We start from the raw sequence: 13,542 nt of genomic DNA on the forward strand, positions 1-13,542 counted from the left end.
TTTTGACATTTCACATTCTTAAAAAAAGTGCTGATCCTAACTGACCTAAGACAGGGAATTTTTTCTAGGATTAAATGTCAGGAATTGTGAAAAACTGATTTAAAATGTATTTGGCTAAGGTGTATGTAAACTTCCGACTTCAACTGTATGTAACACTGTTTACTACACAGCCAAGCAGGATGCAGTGTATATACTTTAGTACACATCACTACATAATGATACTGGACACACCCAGCCTTGTAGCTGAAGAAAGGTAAAAAGCACAGTAGTAAAAAGACAATGAACAAAGATCTACTTGTTTGGCAATAGGATGGAATTATCCACAGTAAACGTTACAGTACCAGATTACTAATTCTGTGACAGGAAAGATTTCAGTATTTGACTTAAATTCAGTCCACATTTCTGTGAGTGTCCGCCTGAAAAGTAGCACTTCATCTTGAAAGACTGGGTAATTATCTGATGTAAAAAGTTGCCCCTGCCTTTCATGCCTCACATCCCATCTGAAATTCCCTGACAGACAAATAACCTGAGTTAGTTGAGGGGGAAGAGAAGGGAATCAGCCTGGACTTAAACCATCACTCGTTGCTGTCATTGCTCAGTGAAAAATCTGGCGAGCTACTCACCAGCACGCTGAGGGGCAATTGGAGAGACCACACGGCAACAAGGCAGCCTTTTGATCTGACTAGACAGGAGCAGGGAGACCACAGGAGCCGCAAAATGGCAGGCAGCCCTGTCACAACCCCTCTCCCTCTCTCCATCACCCTGATCCCAGTCGCCCCACCTGGCACTCTCACACTCCATTGTTTCCCCCCAGGGCCCCTGGGAGATGCTAGGGACCAGACGAGCCCAGGACATGATGTCAGAACTAAGAACCCCTCCACCCCTCAGCGCCCCCACTCCCCTCTCGCCCAAAGGTGCCACAAACACCTGCCTTCCGCCGCAGCTGGGGGAATTCTGCAGCTAAATATAGCCAGAGAATTAAAGCTAAGCAAATCTAAACAAAGGCAAAGAGAGCCGGTGGCATTGCTCAGGTGAGTGCAGTGACTTCTGAGGGAATTAGCTGCTGCACACTGCAAAGGCCTGCCTCTGTTTCACAGCTGCCTGAACCACACCTGAAGACTCAGCCAAGTAGCATGTTGTTCTCAACCTACAAGTCGGTAGTCACTAGCCAGGTTATTGGTAAGAGTAGTTAATCAAACAGACTTTCCGGTAGTAGACTGACAAGCTACCAATCGATATCACATTTACACTGTGCTGAAAGAAAACAGGATTATTCTTTCAGTTTCTGAACTGTTTCCTTCTTTCTCTTTTTTTCCCAGACCATCCTGGACCACATGCACCTGCGCTGTAAATGCCATGGCCTGTCTGGCAGCTGCGAGGTGAAAACGTGCTGGTGGGCACAGCCCGACTTCCGCATGCTGGGTGACTACCTGAAAGACAAGTATGACAGCGCCTCGGAGATGGTGGTGGAGAAGCACCGCGAGTCGCGCGGCTGGGTGGAGACGCTGCGTGCCAAGTATGCCTTCTTCAAACACCCCACGGAGCGTGACATGGTCTACTACGAGGGCTCGCCCAACTTCTGTGAGCCCAACCAGGAGACGGGCTCGTTCGGCACCCGCGACCGTGCCTGCAACGTGTCCTCGCACGGCATCGAGGGCTGCGACCTGCTCTGCTGCGGCAGGGGCCACAACACCAGGACTGAGAAGCGAAAGGAGAAGTGCCACTGCATCTTCCACTGGTGCTGCTACGTCAGCTGCCAGGAGTGTGTGCGCGTCTACGACGTGCACACATGCAAGTGAGAGCCTGTGCGCTCGCTCGGACAGATGGACAGAATGATGGACAACAGCGTCCATCGCAAACACACAAACACACACACACTGCAGTCCTTGCATATATACAGACAGACAGACACACATGCACCAATGAGGAATGGCACTTTGTACTGGAACTCTATTTTCTGCAACCTTGTAATAAAAAAAAAAACATATCCTTCTTCCAAGCCCTGCATCCTCCTCCTCTATTTGAGTAGGTAGTTCCACTAGCGGACATATGGGAGGGCCCATTTCCTTTGGAACAAGCTGTCAGTTTGACCTGTTCCCATTCCTGCACCATTGGGCTATGACCCCTTCTTTATTTATTTCCCCCACACACGGCTGTGCAGTAACCGCTGACTTTCCAGACCATTGCTATTGAATTGACATATTTTTAACTAACACCTGATTCCACCAGTCAATCACCTGGCTGGTCGACTATTGAGAACTTAACCAACTCTCCAACAGTACTAAACACACAGCGACAGCCCAGGAACCTACCATTTTAACTACTGAACCCACTGAGCAGCTGTTACTGGACCTTTCCTTCCTAAACTAAACTACTGAGCTGATGAAATCTCCTCTTTCCCAACCCCTGCACACTGTACTGATACTGAACTACAGCTGTCGCCTGGCTGGGATGCCTGATGCCTGGAAGATATGCTAGAGCCTGATTTTATAGCCCCACATTTCTGAAATATTAGCAATGGGCCAGGACTGGAGGTGGTATGCAGGAGGGGACATGTGCAGGAAACAAACACGCTCGTTTCCACTAACGAACATTTCTGCACGTATGCACTATTCAGCTGAACAAGAACTGTCTAGAGGTGGTAAAATGTTGGCTATTGCTATTTATGAGAGCAAATGCATTCTTCTTGTCTTAACCAGTTACGTTCTAACATACAGTAACACAACTGAGATTGTTCATCTCATTCAGATCAGAGACGTTTTGCTGTAATTTCCCCTTGAGTATGAAACATTAGACAGATTTACAGTATTTGAGGAAATTATAATGAATTATAAACTGGGTGGTTTGAAGCCCTGAATGCTGATTGGCTGAATGCCATGGTATATCAGACCGTATAGCACGGGTACGACGAAACATTTTTACTGCTCTAATTATGTTAGTAACCAGTTTATAATAGCACTAAGTAACCTCTGGGGTTTGTGATATATGGCCAATAATACACGGCTAAGGGCTGTGTCCAGGCACTCCACGTTGCGTCGTACATAAGAACAGCCATTAGCCATGGTATATTAGCCATATACCACACCCCTCGGGCCTCATTGCTTAAATGTCATATAGAACAAAACATTCACAACAAACAGGTAGAGTTCAGGTATAAGAGACTTTATTGGATTCATTCATCAGTTTATTTTGCACTTATAGGCCTAATGCTAATGAATTATTCTACTCATAGCAGTCATACTACGACAATGAGATAATTTATCCAGCACGCTGACAGTCCATTTCATTATGTTCCTCATAGTACTGTGAAGTCCTTGTCTAAGCTAAACCCTTCTCTCACCAGTGAAATGTGATGACAAGTGGAGACCAGAGGGGAGAGAGCAGAAAGTGTCCTAATAGTCTTCAATAGGCCTCTTTCCTCATCTCCTTCCCTGGATTGCCACTGATGTGAAATGTCTTGACAATAGAAGCAATATGGTGGAATCCTGTTCAGAGATTTGAAGTATCTGTGGGAAACAAATTAAGGAGACGAGGGTAGGGGGGGGTTACTTAGTGTTTTGGGACACAGCCAATGTGAGTGAAGGTGAATGTGTGTTTGTGCTGCTTCCAGTGACGGGTGTTAGGGTTAGAGGGATGGCATGCTGGCTTCACAACAGTGGAACAACCTGTGAGAGGTTTCCACATAACATGTTCTGACAGTCCTACGTGCTTCCTATTCATTATATTTAACAACAAAAATACAACTTACCTAGGTAGTGTAGACTCCTCCCTTTGTGACATAGCTTAGTATCTGCGTCACCCTCTAAAAGGCTCTCCCTACCCGGGACCTTTCTGTGTTCAGTTCCTTCCTTTCCTCACCGCTACATCCAAAGTTTTGTACAAAGGTTTTAAAGTTAATAATTCCCTTTTTATTTTATAATCTGAAAATGTTATGTTTTTATAAATATAATTTATTATACAATGTATATATCTGTATGACTGAACTAAGATTATATATTTGAAGAACAAATGACTGGCTCATGCTTTTGCTTCTTAGACAGAGGTACTTTTCCAATCATTACAGTTTGTGAGCATCGATTCCTCTACGTTTCCTTACCAAATCATGTATATGGGCATTGCACATAACAATACTTAAATGGCAAGCTGTGATGGTGTTCCTGACTGTGATACAGTTATCCATCGTACAATCCTTTCTATACTATAAATCAGAATGTCTCAATCTGCTCTAGGACACATCTGTGAAATGTCTAATTTGTCTCGGTCAAGCTAATTTCCCCTGATAATAGGTGAATGACAAGTAAATTACCACTGCATCTGCAGCATCAATCAATAATACACATATTTATAAAACATTTCAGAAGAGTACTGTACGAAATGTTCATTAATTAATACAATTGCAACTTGCCATAAAACATTTCTTACAGCATCCAAGACTTCATTACAAATAGATTTTGGACAAAAAGCGCACTGGTCACTGCAAATAATGTATACATCTGGTCAGTGTACATATATACACTCAGTGGCCCATTTATTAGGTGCATTACCCATTCACAAAACGGTTAGCTCCTACAGACACGTGGCCAAGCTTGCTATATAAAGCAGGCAGACAGGCATCGAGGCATTCAGTTACTGTTCCATTTATCGTTAGAATGGGCAAAATGAGTGACCTAAGTGACTGATGAAAGGTCGAAGGAGAATGGCAAGAATCGTGCAACCTAACAGGCGGGTCCATGGCCCCATCCTGCTTGGTGTCAACGGTACAGGCTGGTTGTGGCGGTGTAATGGTGTGGGGAATGTCTTCCTGGCAAACATTAGGTCCCTTGATAGCAATTGAGCTATGTTTCCATGCCCCAAAGAATTCAAGCAGTCCTGGAGGCAAAGAAGGGGGTCCGACCCAGCACTAGATGGGTGTACCTAATAAACGGACACTTTCTTGTGTTTATCTGCAAAAGAATAACTGCATACTGTAGTACTGTATGTAAATGGAAGTTTGTTAGGCATGCACACAGATGGGGAGAGAGGTGGTGCAATAATGTCTAATATCGACATTATCCTATTTTAGGGAGCAAACACTCAATAGAGTACCACAGTATGAGTCATAATATGAACGGCTCAGTACATCACTGGGGCAAAGCTTCCTGCCATCCAGGACCTCTAATACCAGGCAGTGTCAGAGGATGGCCCTAAAAATGGTCAAAGACTCCAGCCACCCTGTCATAGACTGTTCTCTCTGCTACCGCATGGCAAGTGATACCGGAGCGCCAAGTCTAGGTCTAAGAGGCTTCTAAACAGCTTCTACCCCCAAGCCATAAGACTCCTGAACACCTAATCACGTGGCTACCCAGATTATTTGCTCTTTAATTACTTATGTTTGTTTCTTATTCTTATGTGTATTTTTTTTTAAACTGCATTGTTGGTTAAGGGCTCATAAGTAAGCATGTGACTAATACAATTTGATACCGATAACACCTAGAGGTCAAACAGGGAAATGGTTCCAATAATTTCTGATTTTAGAAACACTTAAAATAAGGGGTGTGTTTCGTGTAGGCGTACCCTGGCGTGACATTTTGATAATTGTGACTTTCATCAATATATTTGCCTGTATTTACCCCCCCAAAATGAAATGCCAATTAGCAGCTAATGAGGCTATCTTGAAGAACTACAAGTACCATAATGATCTGGATGAGACTGCCAAATTGAGGCAAAGGTAAGAATCTCTGGATTAACTAATGTTATCTAAATGTATACTGAACAAAAATATAAACGCAACATGCAACAATTAATGATTTTACTGAGTTTTTTTAGTTTTTTTTTTTAACCTTTATTTAACCAGGAAAGGCTCATTGAGATTTAAAATCTCTTTTTCAAGAGCGTCCTGGCCAAGATAGGCAGCGCCAAGTCATTACAAAAATTAGACAAACAACATGAAAAACTACAAGTAATCTAGTAAAAACCATAGAATTAACAAAGAATATAACAAAATCAAAAACAGCAAATTAAAAACATTGACAGGTCAGGGAATCAGTCTCAAGATCATTCATCAGTGATTTAAAAATACCAATCGGGACAAGTTCTTCCAGTTTAAAAGTATTTTGTAAGGCATTCCAAGACGATGGCGCAGAGTACATAAAAGCCCTTTTACCAAATTCAGTTCGGACATTTGGAACAGTTAGCAAGATAAAGTCCCTCGAACGAAGAGAGTACCCACCACATTTCTGAACAATAAAAATGCCCAAATAAAAAGGTAGTAAACCCAAAATGGCTTTGTAAATAAAAGTATACCAGTGACTGAGCCTACGAGTGACTAGAGAAGGCCAGCCAACCCTGGTATACAAAGTGCAGTGGTGCGTAAGGGTTTTGCAATTTAAAATAAATCCCATATTGCCATGGTAAAGGGTGTCAATTGATCTCAAACACTGAGCGGAAGCATTTATATATAAAATATCCCCATAGTCTAGTAAAGGCATAAATGTAGCTGATACTAGCCTCCTTCTGGCTTCAAAAGAAAAACAAGCCTTATTCCTAAAATAAAATCCTAATTTCAGCTTCAATTTTTTTGTAAGTTGTTGAATATGCATTTTAAAAGAGAGGCCATCATCAATCAAAATTCCAAGATATTTATATGAGGTTACAACCTCAATCTCCTTGCCCTGAAAGGTAGTAATAGGTGAAAGGTTCAGGGGTCTATTTCTTGCTTTAGAAAACACCAGAAGTTTAGTTTTGTCAGTATTGAGGATAAGCTTCAATTGAGACAAGGTATGTTGAACAGTATTAAAAGCAGTTTGCAAGTTCTGGAAAGCTTTTGTAAGAGATGAAGCACAACAGTAAATAACAGTATCATCAGCATAAAAATGAAGTTGTGCATTTTGGACATTTTTGTCTAAATTATTTATATAAATAGTGAATAAGAGAGGACCAAGTACAGAGCCTTGGGGCACACCATTTAAGACAGACAATTTAACAGACCTAAGCCCATCAAATTGAGTGCACTGAGTTCTATCAGACAGATAGTTAACAAACCATGCAACTGCATGCTCTGAAAGACCTACACTCGACAATCTCTGCCTTAGTATAGCATGATCAACTGTATCAAAAGCCTTAGAGAGATCAATAAAAAGTGAGACACAATGCTGTTTTTTGTCAAGAGCTTCAGTGATATCATTTAAAACCTTCATGGCTGCTGTAATTGTGCTATGCTTCTTCCTGAAACCCGATTGGTACATTGATAAAATAGAGTTAGTATATAAAAACTCTTTTAGCTGGTCACTCACAAGGGTTTCAAGTATTTTCACCAGGGGTGACAGCTTTGAGATTGGCCTATAATTATTTAAAAGAGTTGGATCTCCCCCTTTTAAAAGTGGCAGGACAAATGCTGATTTCCAGATCTTTGGAATTTCATTACATTCCAGGGTTAGATTAAACAGATATGCAAGAGTTACAGTTCATATAAGGAAATCAGTCAATTTAAATAAATTCATCAGGCCCTAATGCATGGATTTCACAACTGCACATAGGCCCACTCACTTGGAAGCAAGGCCCAGAAAATTTCCCCACAAAAGGGATATATTACAGACAGAAATACTCCTCAGCTGTCCGGGTGGCTGGTCTCAGACGATCCCCCAGGTGAAGAAGCCGGATGTGGAGGTCCTGGCCTGGCATGGTTACAATGTGGTCTGCGGCTGTGAGGCCAGTTGGGTGTACTGCCAAATTCTCTAAAACGACATTGATGAACATTCAATTCTCTGGCAACCGCTCTGGTGGACATTCCTGAAGTCAGCATGTCAATTGCACGCTCCCTCAAAACTTGAGACATCAGTGGCATTGTGTTGTGACAAAACTGCACATTTTAGAGTGGCCTTTTATTGTACCCAGCACAGAAATAAGCTTTTTGTGCATATGGAACATTTCTGTGATCTTTTATTTCAGCTCATGAAACATGGGACCAAACACTTACATTTCTTCAAATGGACAATTCTGTAAACTGTCTTATGCACGTTGACCCCAATACCTGTTAACAAACACACCTGCTAGAGATGACGTGCAGGAGCTTGCAGGGATTTGTAGTTTTGCGTGATGTCTACTTTGATGCTAATTAGCATTTTTGAATCATAAAGTAAATAGAGCTGAATATATTGAGATTATTTTGAGATTAACATGTTTATCAAAACGTCACGCCAGGGTAAGCCTACACAAAACACAGTCCTTATTTTAAGTGTTTCTAAAAATGCAAAGGCATGCCAGAGGGTCTCCAGAGATCCTTCATAGAGAACAGCACAATGCAGAAAAAAGAACTGTCAACAGTATGGTCATATGTATGTGTGTTCGCACATGTGTGTCTGAGTGGTTGGGGAGAGGTTTCCTTCTAAAATGGTCTGGGTCTGAAAATGAATCACTTTTTCCAGTTACTAGCTAATCAATATTAGTAACATTAATATTTATTCATAACAATTATTCACAAAACAGACTGCTGTGATACTTTGGTCCTATTAGGTTTTGTGTGAGTAGAGTTAAGAGTAAGGCTTGGAACCATCATTTCCTGGAATGATTATAAAATCTAAGCACATAATATATTAGAGCACACACAATACATGCTGCAATTAATCAGTTTCACCATTATGTTGCGCATATTCAGCATATGATGCATTTATAGAGAAGTTTGACTGGTCAGTTATGCATACAATATGAAAATTGCTTTGTCAAATGCATCATGCCCAATGTTGGAGTTGCATCAAAATCAAATAGGTCATCATATACACAGAGTACAAAACATTATAAACACCGGCTCTTTCCATGACAGACTGACCAGGTGAAAGCTAGGATCCCTCAAAATCAGTGTAGATGAAGGGGAGGCGGACAGGTTAAAGAAGGATTTGGGACAGCCTTGAGACAGACATTTGAGACATGGATTGTGTAGGTGTGCCATTCAGAGGGTGAATGGGCAAAACAAAATATTTAAGTGCCTTTTGACGGGGTATGGTAGTAGGTGCCAGGCACACTGGTTTGAGTGTGTCAAGAACTGCAACGTTGCTGTTTTTTGTTGTTGTTGCTCAACAGCTTCCCATGTGTATCAAGAACGGTCCCTCACCCAAAGGACAGCTAGCAAACTTGACAACAGTGGGAAGCATTGGAGTCAACATGGGCCAGCATCCCTGTGGAACGCTTTCGACACCTTGTTGATTCCATGCGCCAACGAATTGAGGCTGTTCTGAGGGCAAAAGGGAGTGCAACTCAATATTAGGAAGGTGTTCCAAATGGTTCATACACTCAGTGTACATGATTTTGCATACACTTTTCTCGTCTCATGTTTAGTTACAAACATACATTAGATTTTTTATACATAAAATCCCCTGGAGTGCTAGCAGCACAAATCACAACACTTTGGATGCATCTCAAATGGCACACTATTCCTTATACAGTGCACTTCTTTTGACCAGGGCCCATAGACATCTGGTCAAAACCTAGTGCACTATATAGGGAATAGAGTGTCATTTGAATCACAACACTTTGCCTTCAGAAATAACAATTACAGACTTAGTTTACACACACAGAGAAATAGTGCTGATGAGGAAGGAGGACGACGCTGGTGGATCGAGTTGCCATGGAAACACACGGTACAGCGATTACGCGGCGAGCGTTTGCGATGGCCAGACTAGGCGGAGATATAAAATCTCTCGCTCACTCCATCTTGCCGGCCGCATCCGGGCTTCCACTCCTCGCCCACTGAGGTTAAAAGACAGAATAAAAAAAAAGTGAGAGGAGTTAGAAGAGCAGGAAGGAAGAGAAAGAGGAAGAATCATTTTGTTCCAAACCTACTCTAACACGCCCCTGCTCTACCCTCTGTTCAAGCACTTACTGTGAGAGGCAGCTACTGCTGGGCAATGCAGCTCCACCATGGGCTTAGATGGCTATGTGCTTGTCAGAACCCAGCCTGTGGGGAGGGAAGGAAATATACATGGATTAAACCGTCAACCAACTACACAAGAATTAGGTGGTGTGAGATTGGGGACAGAACAGAATAGTGCTCTACTTACGCTCCCTGTTCTCTCAGCAGGTTCAAGAACTTACTAACTCTGTATTCAGGATCCATCTGGAAGACACACACGTTAGCTCTCTGTGCATATGTCCATACACTTGCCTACATTGTTTACATAGCCTCCTTTCCTATAAACGTGTTGAAAAGTACAGGCCCGGGGCCAGCACAGCAAACGTTCACGCAGGGCTGTCTGTAATTGGCTGGGAAGGTGTGAGTGAGGGGCTCACAGAAACAATGTTACATAACAATGCAGATATGTGGTAGCATTCAACTATGGTCATCTTCTCCATTTATGATGGAGATATAGACTAGTGGACAGTTTATTAGGTACACCACCCTGTTCACAAACATTTTTCACGTGGATGTGGCTTGCTATATAAAGCAGGCAGACAGGCATCGAGGCATTCAGTTTTGCCCATACAGTTAGAATGGGAAAAACGAGGGACCTAAGCGACTGAGCGTGGTATTATCGTCGGTGCCAGCCACGCCAGATCCAGTATCTCAAAAACAGTCGGCCGCCTGGGCTTTTCACGCATGACAGTGTCTAGGGTTTACCGAGAATGGAGCGACAAACAAAAAACATCCAGTCAGAGGCAGTCCTGTGGGTGTGTGTGTGTAACCTTTATTTAACTAGGCAAGTCAGTTAAGAACAAATTCTTATTTAAAATGATGGCCTACCACGGCCAAACCCGGATAACGCTGGGCCAATTGTGCGCCGCCCTATGGGACTCCCAATCACGGCCGGACGTGTTACAGCCTGGATTCGAACCAGGGACTGTAGTGACGCCTCTTGCACTGAGATGCAGTGCCTTAGACCGCTGCGCCACTCGGGAGGGTGAAAACAGCTCATTGATGAAGGAGGTCGAAGGAGAATGGCAAGAATCATGCAAGCTAACAGGCAGGCCACAAACAGGCAAATAACGGTGCAGTACAACAGTCTCGGAATGAACAACTCGTCGGTCCTTGTCACGGATGGGCTATTGCAGCAGACGACCACACCGGGTTCCCCGCCTATCAGCTAAAAACAGTGGTTACGCGTTCACCAACACTGGACAATTGAAGAGTGGCGAAACATCCCCTGGAATCCCATGACCTGATGGCAGAGTCAGGATTTGGCGTAATCCTGCCTGGTGTCAGCGGTACAGGCTGGTGGCGGTGGTGTAATGGTGCGGGGAATGTTTTCCTGCCACACGATAGGTCCCTTTTACCAACTGAGCAACGTTCTGGAGGGGGGTCCGACCCGGTACTAGATGGGTGTACCTAATAAACTGAGTGTATATGATTGATTTGGACTGAACACGATTAACTGTGTTACATAAAAGATGTGGAATTTCAGACATGACCTCGATTTCATGCTTTTCTATTGAGGAAACAGGATTTGAAGATGTGTGTGTGTGTCACGTCGGCGGAGCAGGGCGTCTGTGTGCAGCATGTCTCGGCAGACACTCGTTCATACTCCTCCAGGATGGAGGGAGGGAGCTGTGCGTGTGCGTCGGTGTGCCAACTCAACATGGCTGCATTAGTGCATACCACAGCAATTAGGCTACACGGCATTCAGCAGCCACATGGACAAGCGACCAGAGACCATACAACCAAGCACACCACAGCCACATACCGTCAACTACACATACAGCAGTAACACTTGCACTGGATTTTTACATCCTGGTCCTTGGGAACCACATCATGATTCAACCAATTCAAGTCATCTTCCTGCCCTTGATTAGCGGAATCGGGTGTGTTAGCGCTGGGCAATAACAAAAACATGCACCCCTCTATGGGGTTGTTTCTGGACTGGGCCTAAGAGAGTAACAACCCTCACAACAGTAGATAAGACGTTTCCAAGATGCGATGTGGTCTTTATGTGTGGTATCCCTCTACTAGTCAGAGCATGTGAACACATAAGACAGGGAAGTATGCAGAGAATGGTCGGGAACTATAGCGATGACATTTTTGGGGCTCACCACAAAAATCACTGTTGAATCCAAACTGGTTTTAATGAAAGGTCGTAATTAACAGCAGGTTGTTTTGACTGAAACCAGACGAGATTCCATCTGTGACTCCCTAGACTGTGGTTGTCTAGGCCAGGGTTCTCCAACTCACGCTCTGGGAGAGCTAAAGGGTGTGTGTAGGCTTTTGTTCCAGCCCAGCAGTAACACATCTTAACCCGCTAATCGTGGTACAGATTGAAGGAGGACACGGTTAGGTGATTATTTGATGGTTAGTGCTGGGCTGGAATAAAAATGTGTCAACTAAACCGGGGATTTGTCACTCTCACCTGCACAGCCATCTCGATGACCATCGTCAGCTTCTTGATGCCGATCCATACCGCCTGGCTCTTCACCGCCTTGGCAATGGCTGCCCGCTCCTTCTCCTGGAAACTACCCAGCATCTACAGCAGACAGAGAAGCAGTTTAAAAACTCACGCAACAAATCCATCATTACTTATCACAACTTTAAAACCCGAGAGCGAGGAACATCCATTTCCGTGTGTGTGCTTGCATGCGTGTGAAAGAGAGTGTGTGTGTGTGTGCCTACCTCCAGGGCTTCAACCAGCTGCTCTCCTCTAGAGATGTTGGGGATGTGGATGGTGGTACTGAAGGCATCCAGCATCTCCATCTCCTGCAGCACGTCCTTCCTGCTGGTGGTGCCGATGATCAGCAGCTTACGGCCCTGTGTGTGTTTGTGTGTGTGTGTGTGTGTGGGGGGGGGGGGGGGACACATGATGGAGTAGGAAATTAAGCTCAGCTCACCATATCATGTACGGAAGTGTATCAAACATTTCAAAACGGCGTGCTTCACATCATCAACATCAATGGGTATAGGGACATTTGTCTGGAAAGGTGGGGTCCCTACTGCCTATTATGAGCCTTGTGGATTTTTATAAACCTTTTGCATTTTTATCAAGCTTGATTCTGGTCAGTCTGTCAGTCTCTCCACGGTCAACCACCTCTACACAGCTGCTTAAGTCTAGGTGACTCTGAATCAGGAAAGAGGCTGGTTTCTTTCCCCAGAGGCCCTAGTCGCTCGTTCGGGACCAGAGGAGAGGAGAGAGGGGGATTATGGGCTGGCTGGCTGGCTGGCTGCCCCCCCCCTCCCAATTGTGCGGAGGGGGTGTGCCCATGCATGCAGATGAGGTACCACACAGGCAGCAGTGCTGCCAGGTCGCCCCCCCGGCTCTCTCACAGAGCCCATTCCATTCTGTTGTCCCCCCCCCCCCCGAGGCAGGCCTCCCCTGGCCTCACCCGGGCCGGGCACCCCGCTGGGCCTGGAGCTTCACAAGCCTGGAGAAGCAGCCCCGGCTCCCATTCACACCCAGCACAACAGCCTGCCTGGACCAATACATTATCATACTCATTGACAAACGTTCACAGCTGAACGTAGCCTAGGCCTACAGCCTTAAATCTGGTCGTGGCTTACATTCAGATATAGCTCACGAGCACAGAAACACAGGGGTAAAGATGTATACTGTGCCACAACTAGGATACACTTTGATTCACTCTGCATGGAAA

General features: G+C 44.3%; 2 protein-coding genes across 2 annotated transcripts in view; one reads left to right on the plus strand and one right to left on the minus strand.

The window, feature by feature from the left end:
- Positions 1-4,176, plus strand: part of LOC106579325 (proto-oncogene Wnt-3-like) — a 30,755-nt gene extending 26,579 nt beyond the window's left edge. Inside the window, exon 4 of the mRNA XM_014159145.2 lies at positions 1,320-4,176. Coding sequence (XP_014014620.1) covers positions 1,320-1,799 — 480 coding nt within the window. The 3' untranslated portion in view covers positions 1,800-4,176. The remainder of the gene's footprint in view (positions 1-1,319) is intronic.
- Positions 4,177-7,899: 3,723 nt separating this feature from the next.
- LOC106579324 (vesicle-fusing ATPase) overlaps positions 7,900-13,542 on the minus strand; it is a 55,123-nt gene continuing 49,480 nt past the window's right edge. The window contains exons 18-22 of the mRNA XM_014159144.2: positions 12,569-12,703; positions 12,309-12,422; positions 10,032-10,087; positions 9,854-9,928; positions 7,900-9,720 (exon numbers count right to left, since the gene is read on the minus strand). Of these exons, the coding sequence (XP_014014619.1) occupies positions 9,898-9,928; positions 10,032-10,087; positions 12,309-12,422; positions 12,569-12,703 (336 nt within the window). The 3' untranslated portion in view covers positions 7,900-9,720; positions 9,854-9,897. The remainder of the gene's footprint in view (positions 9,721-9,853; positions 9,929-10,031; positions 10,088-12,308; positions 12,423-12,568; positions 12,704-13,542) is intronic.

The sequence above is a fragment of the Salmo salar genome, chromosome ssa19 (assembly GCF_905237065.1).
Source record: "Salmo salar chromosome ssa19, Ssal_v3.1, whole genome shotgun sequence".
Taxonomy (NCBI): domain Eukaryota; kingdom Metazoa; phylum Chordata; class Actinopteri; order Salmoniformes; family Salmonidae; genus Salmo; species Salmo salar.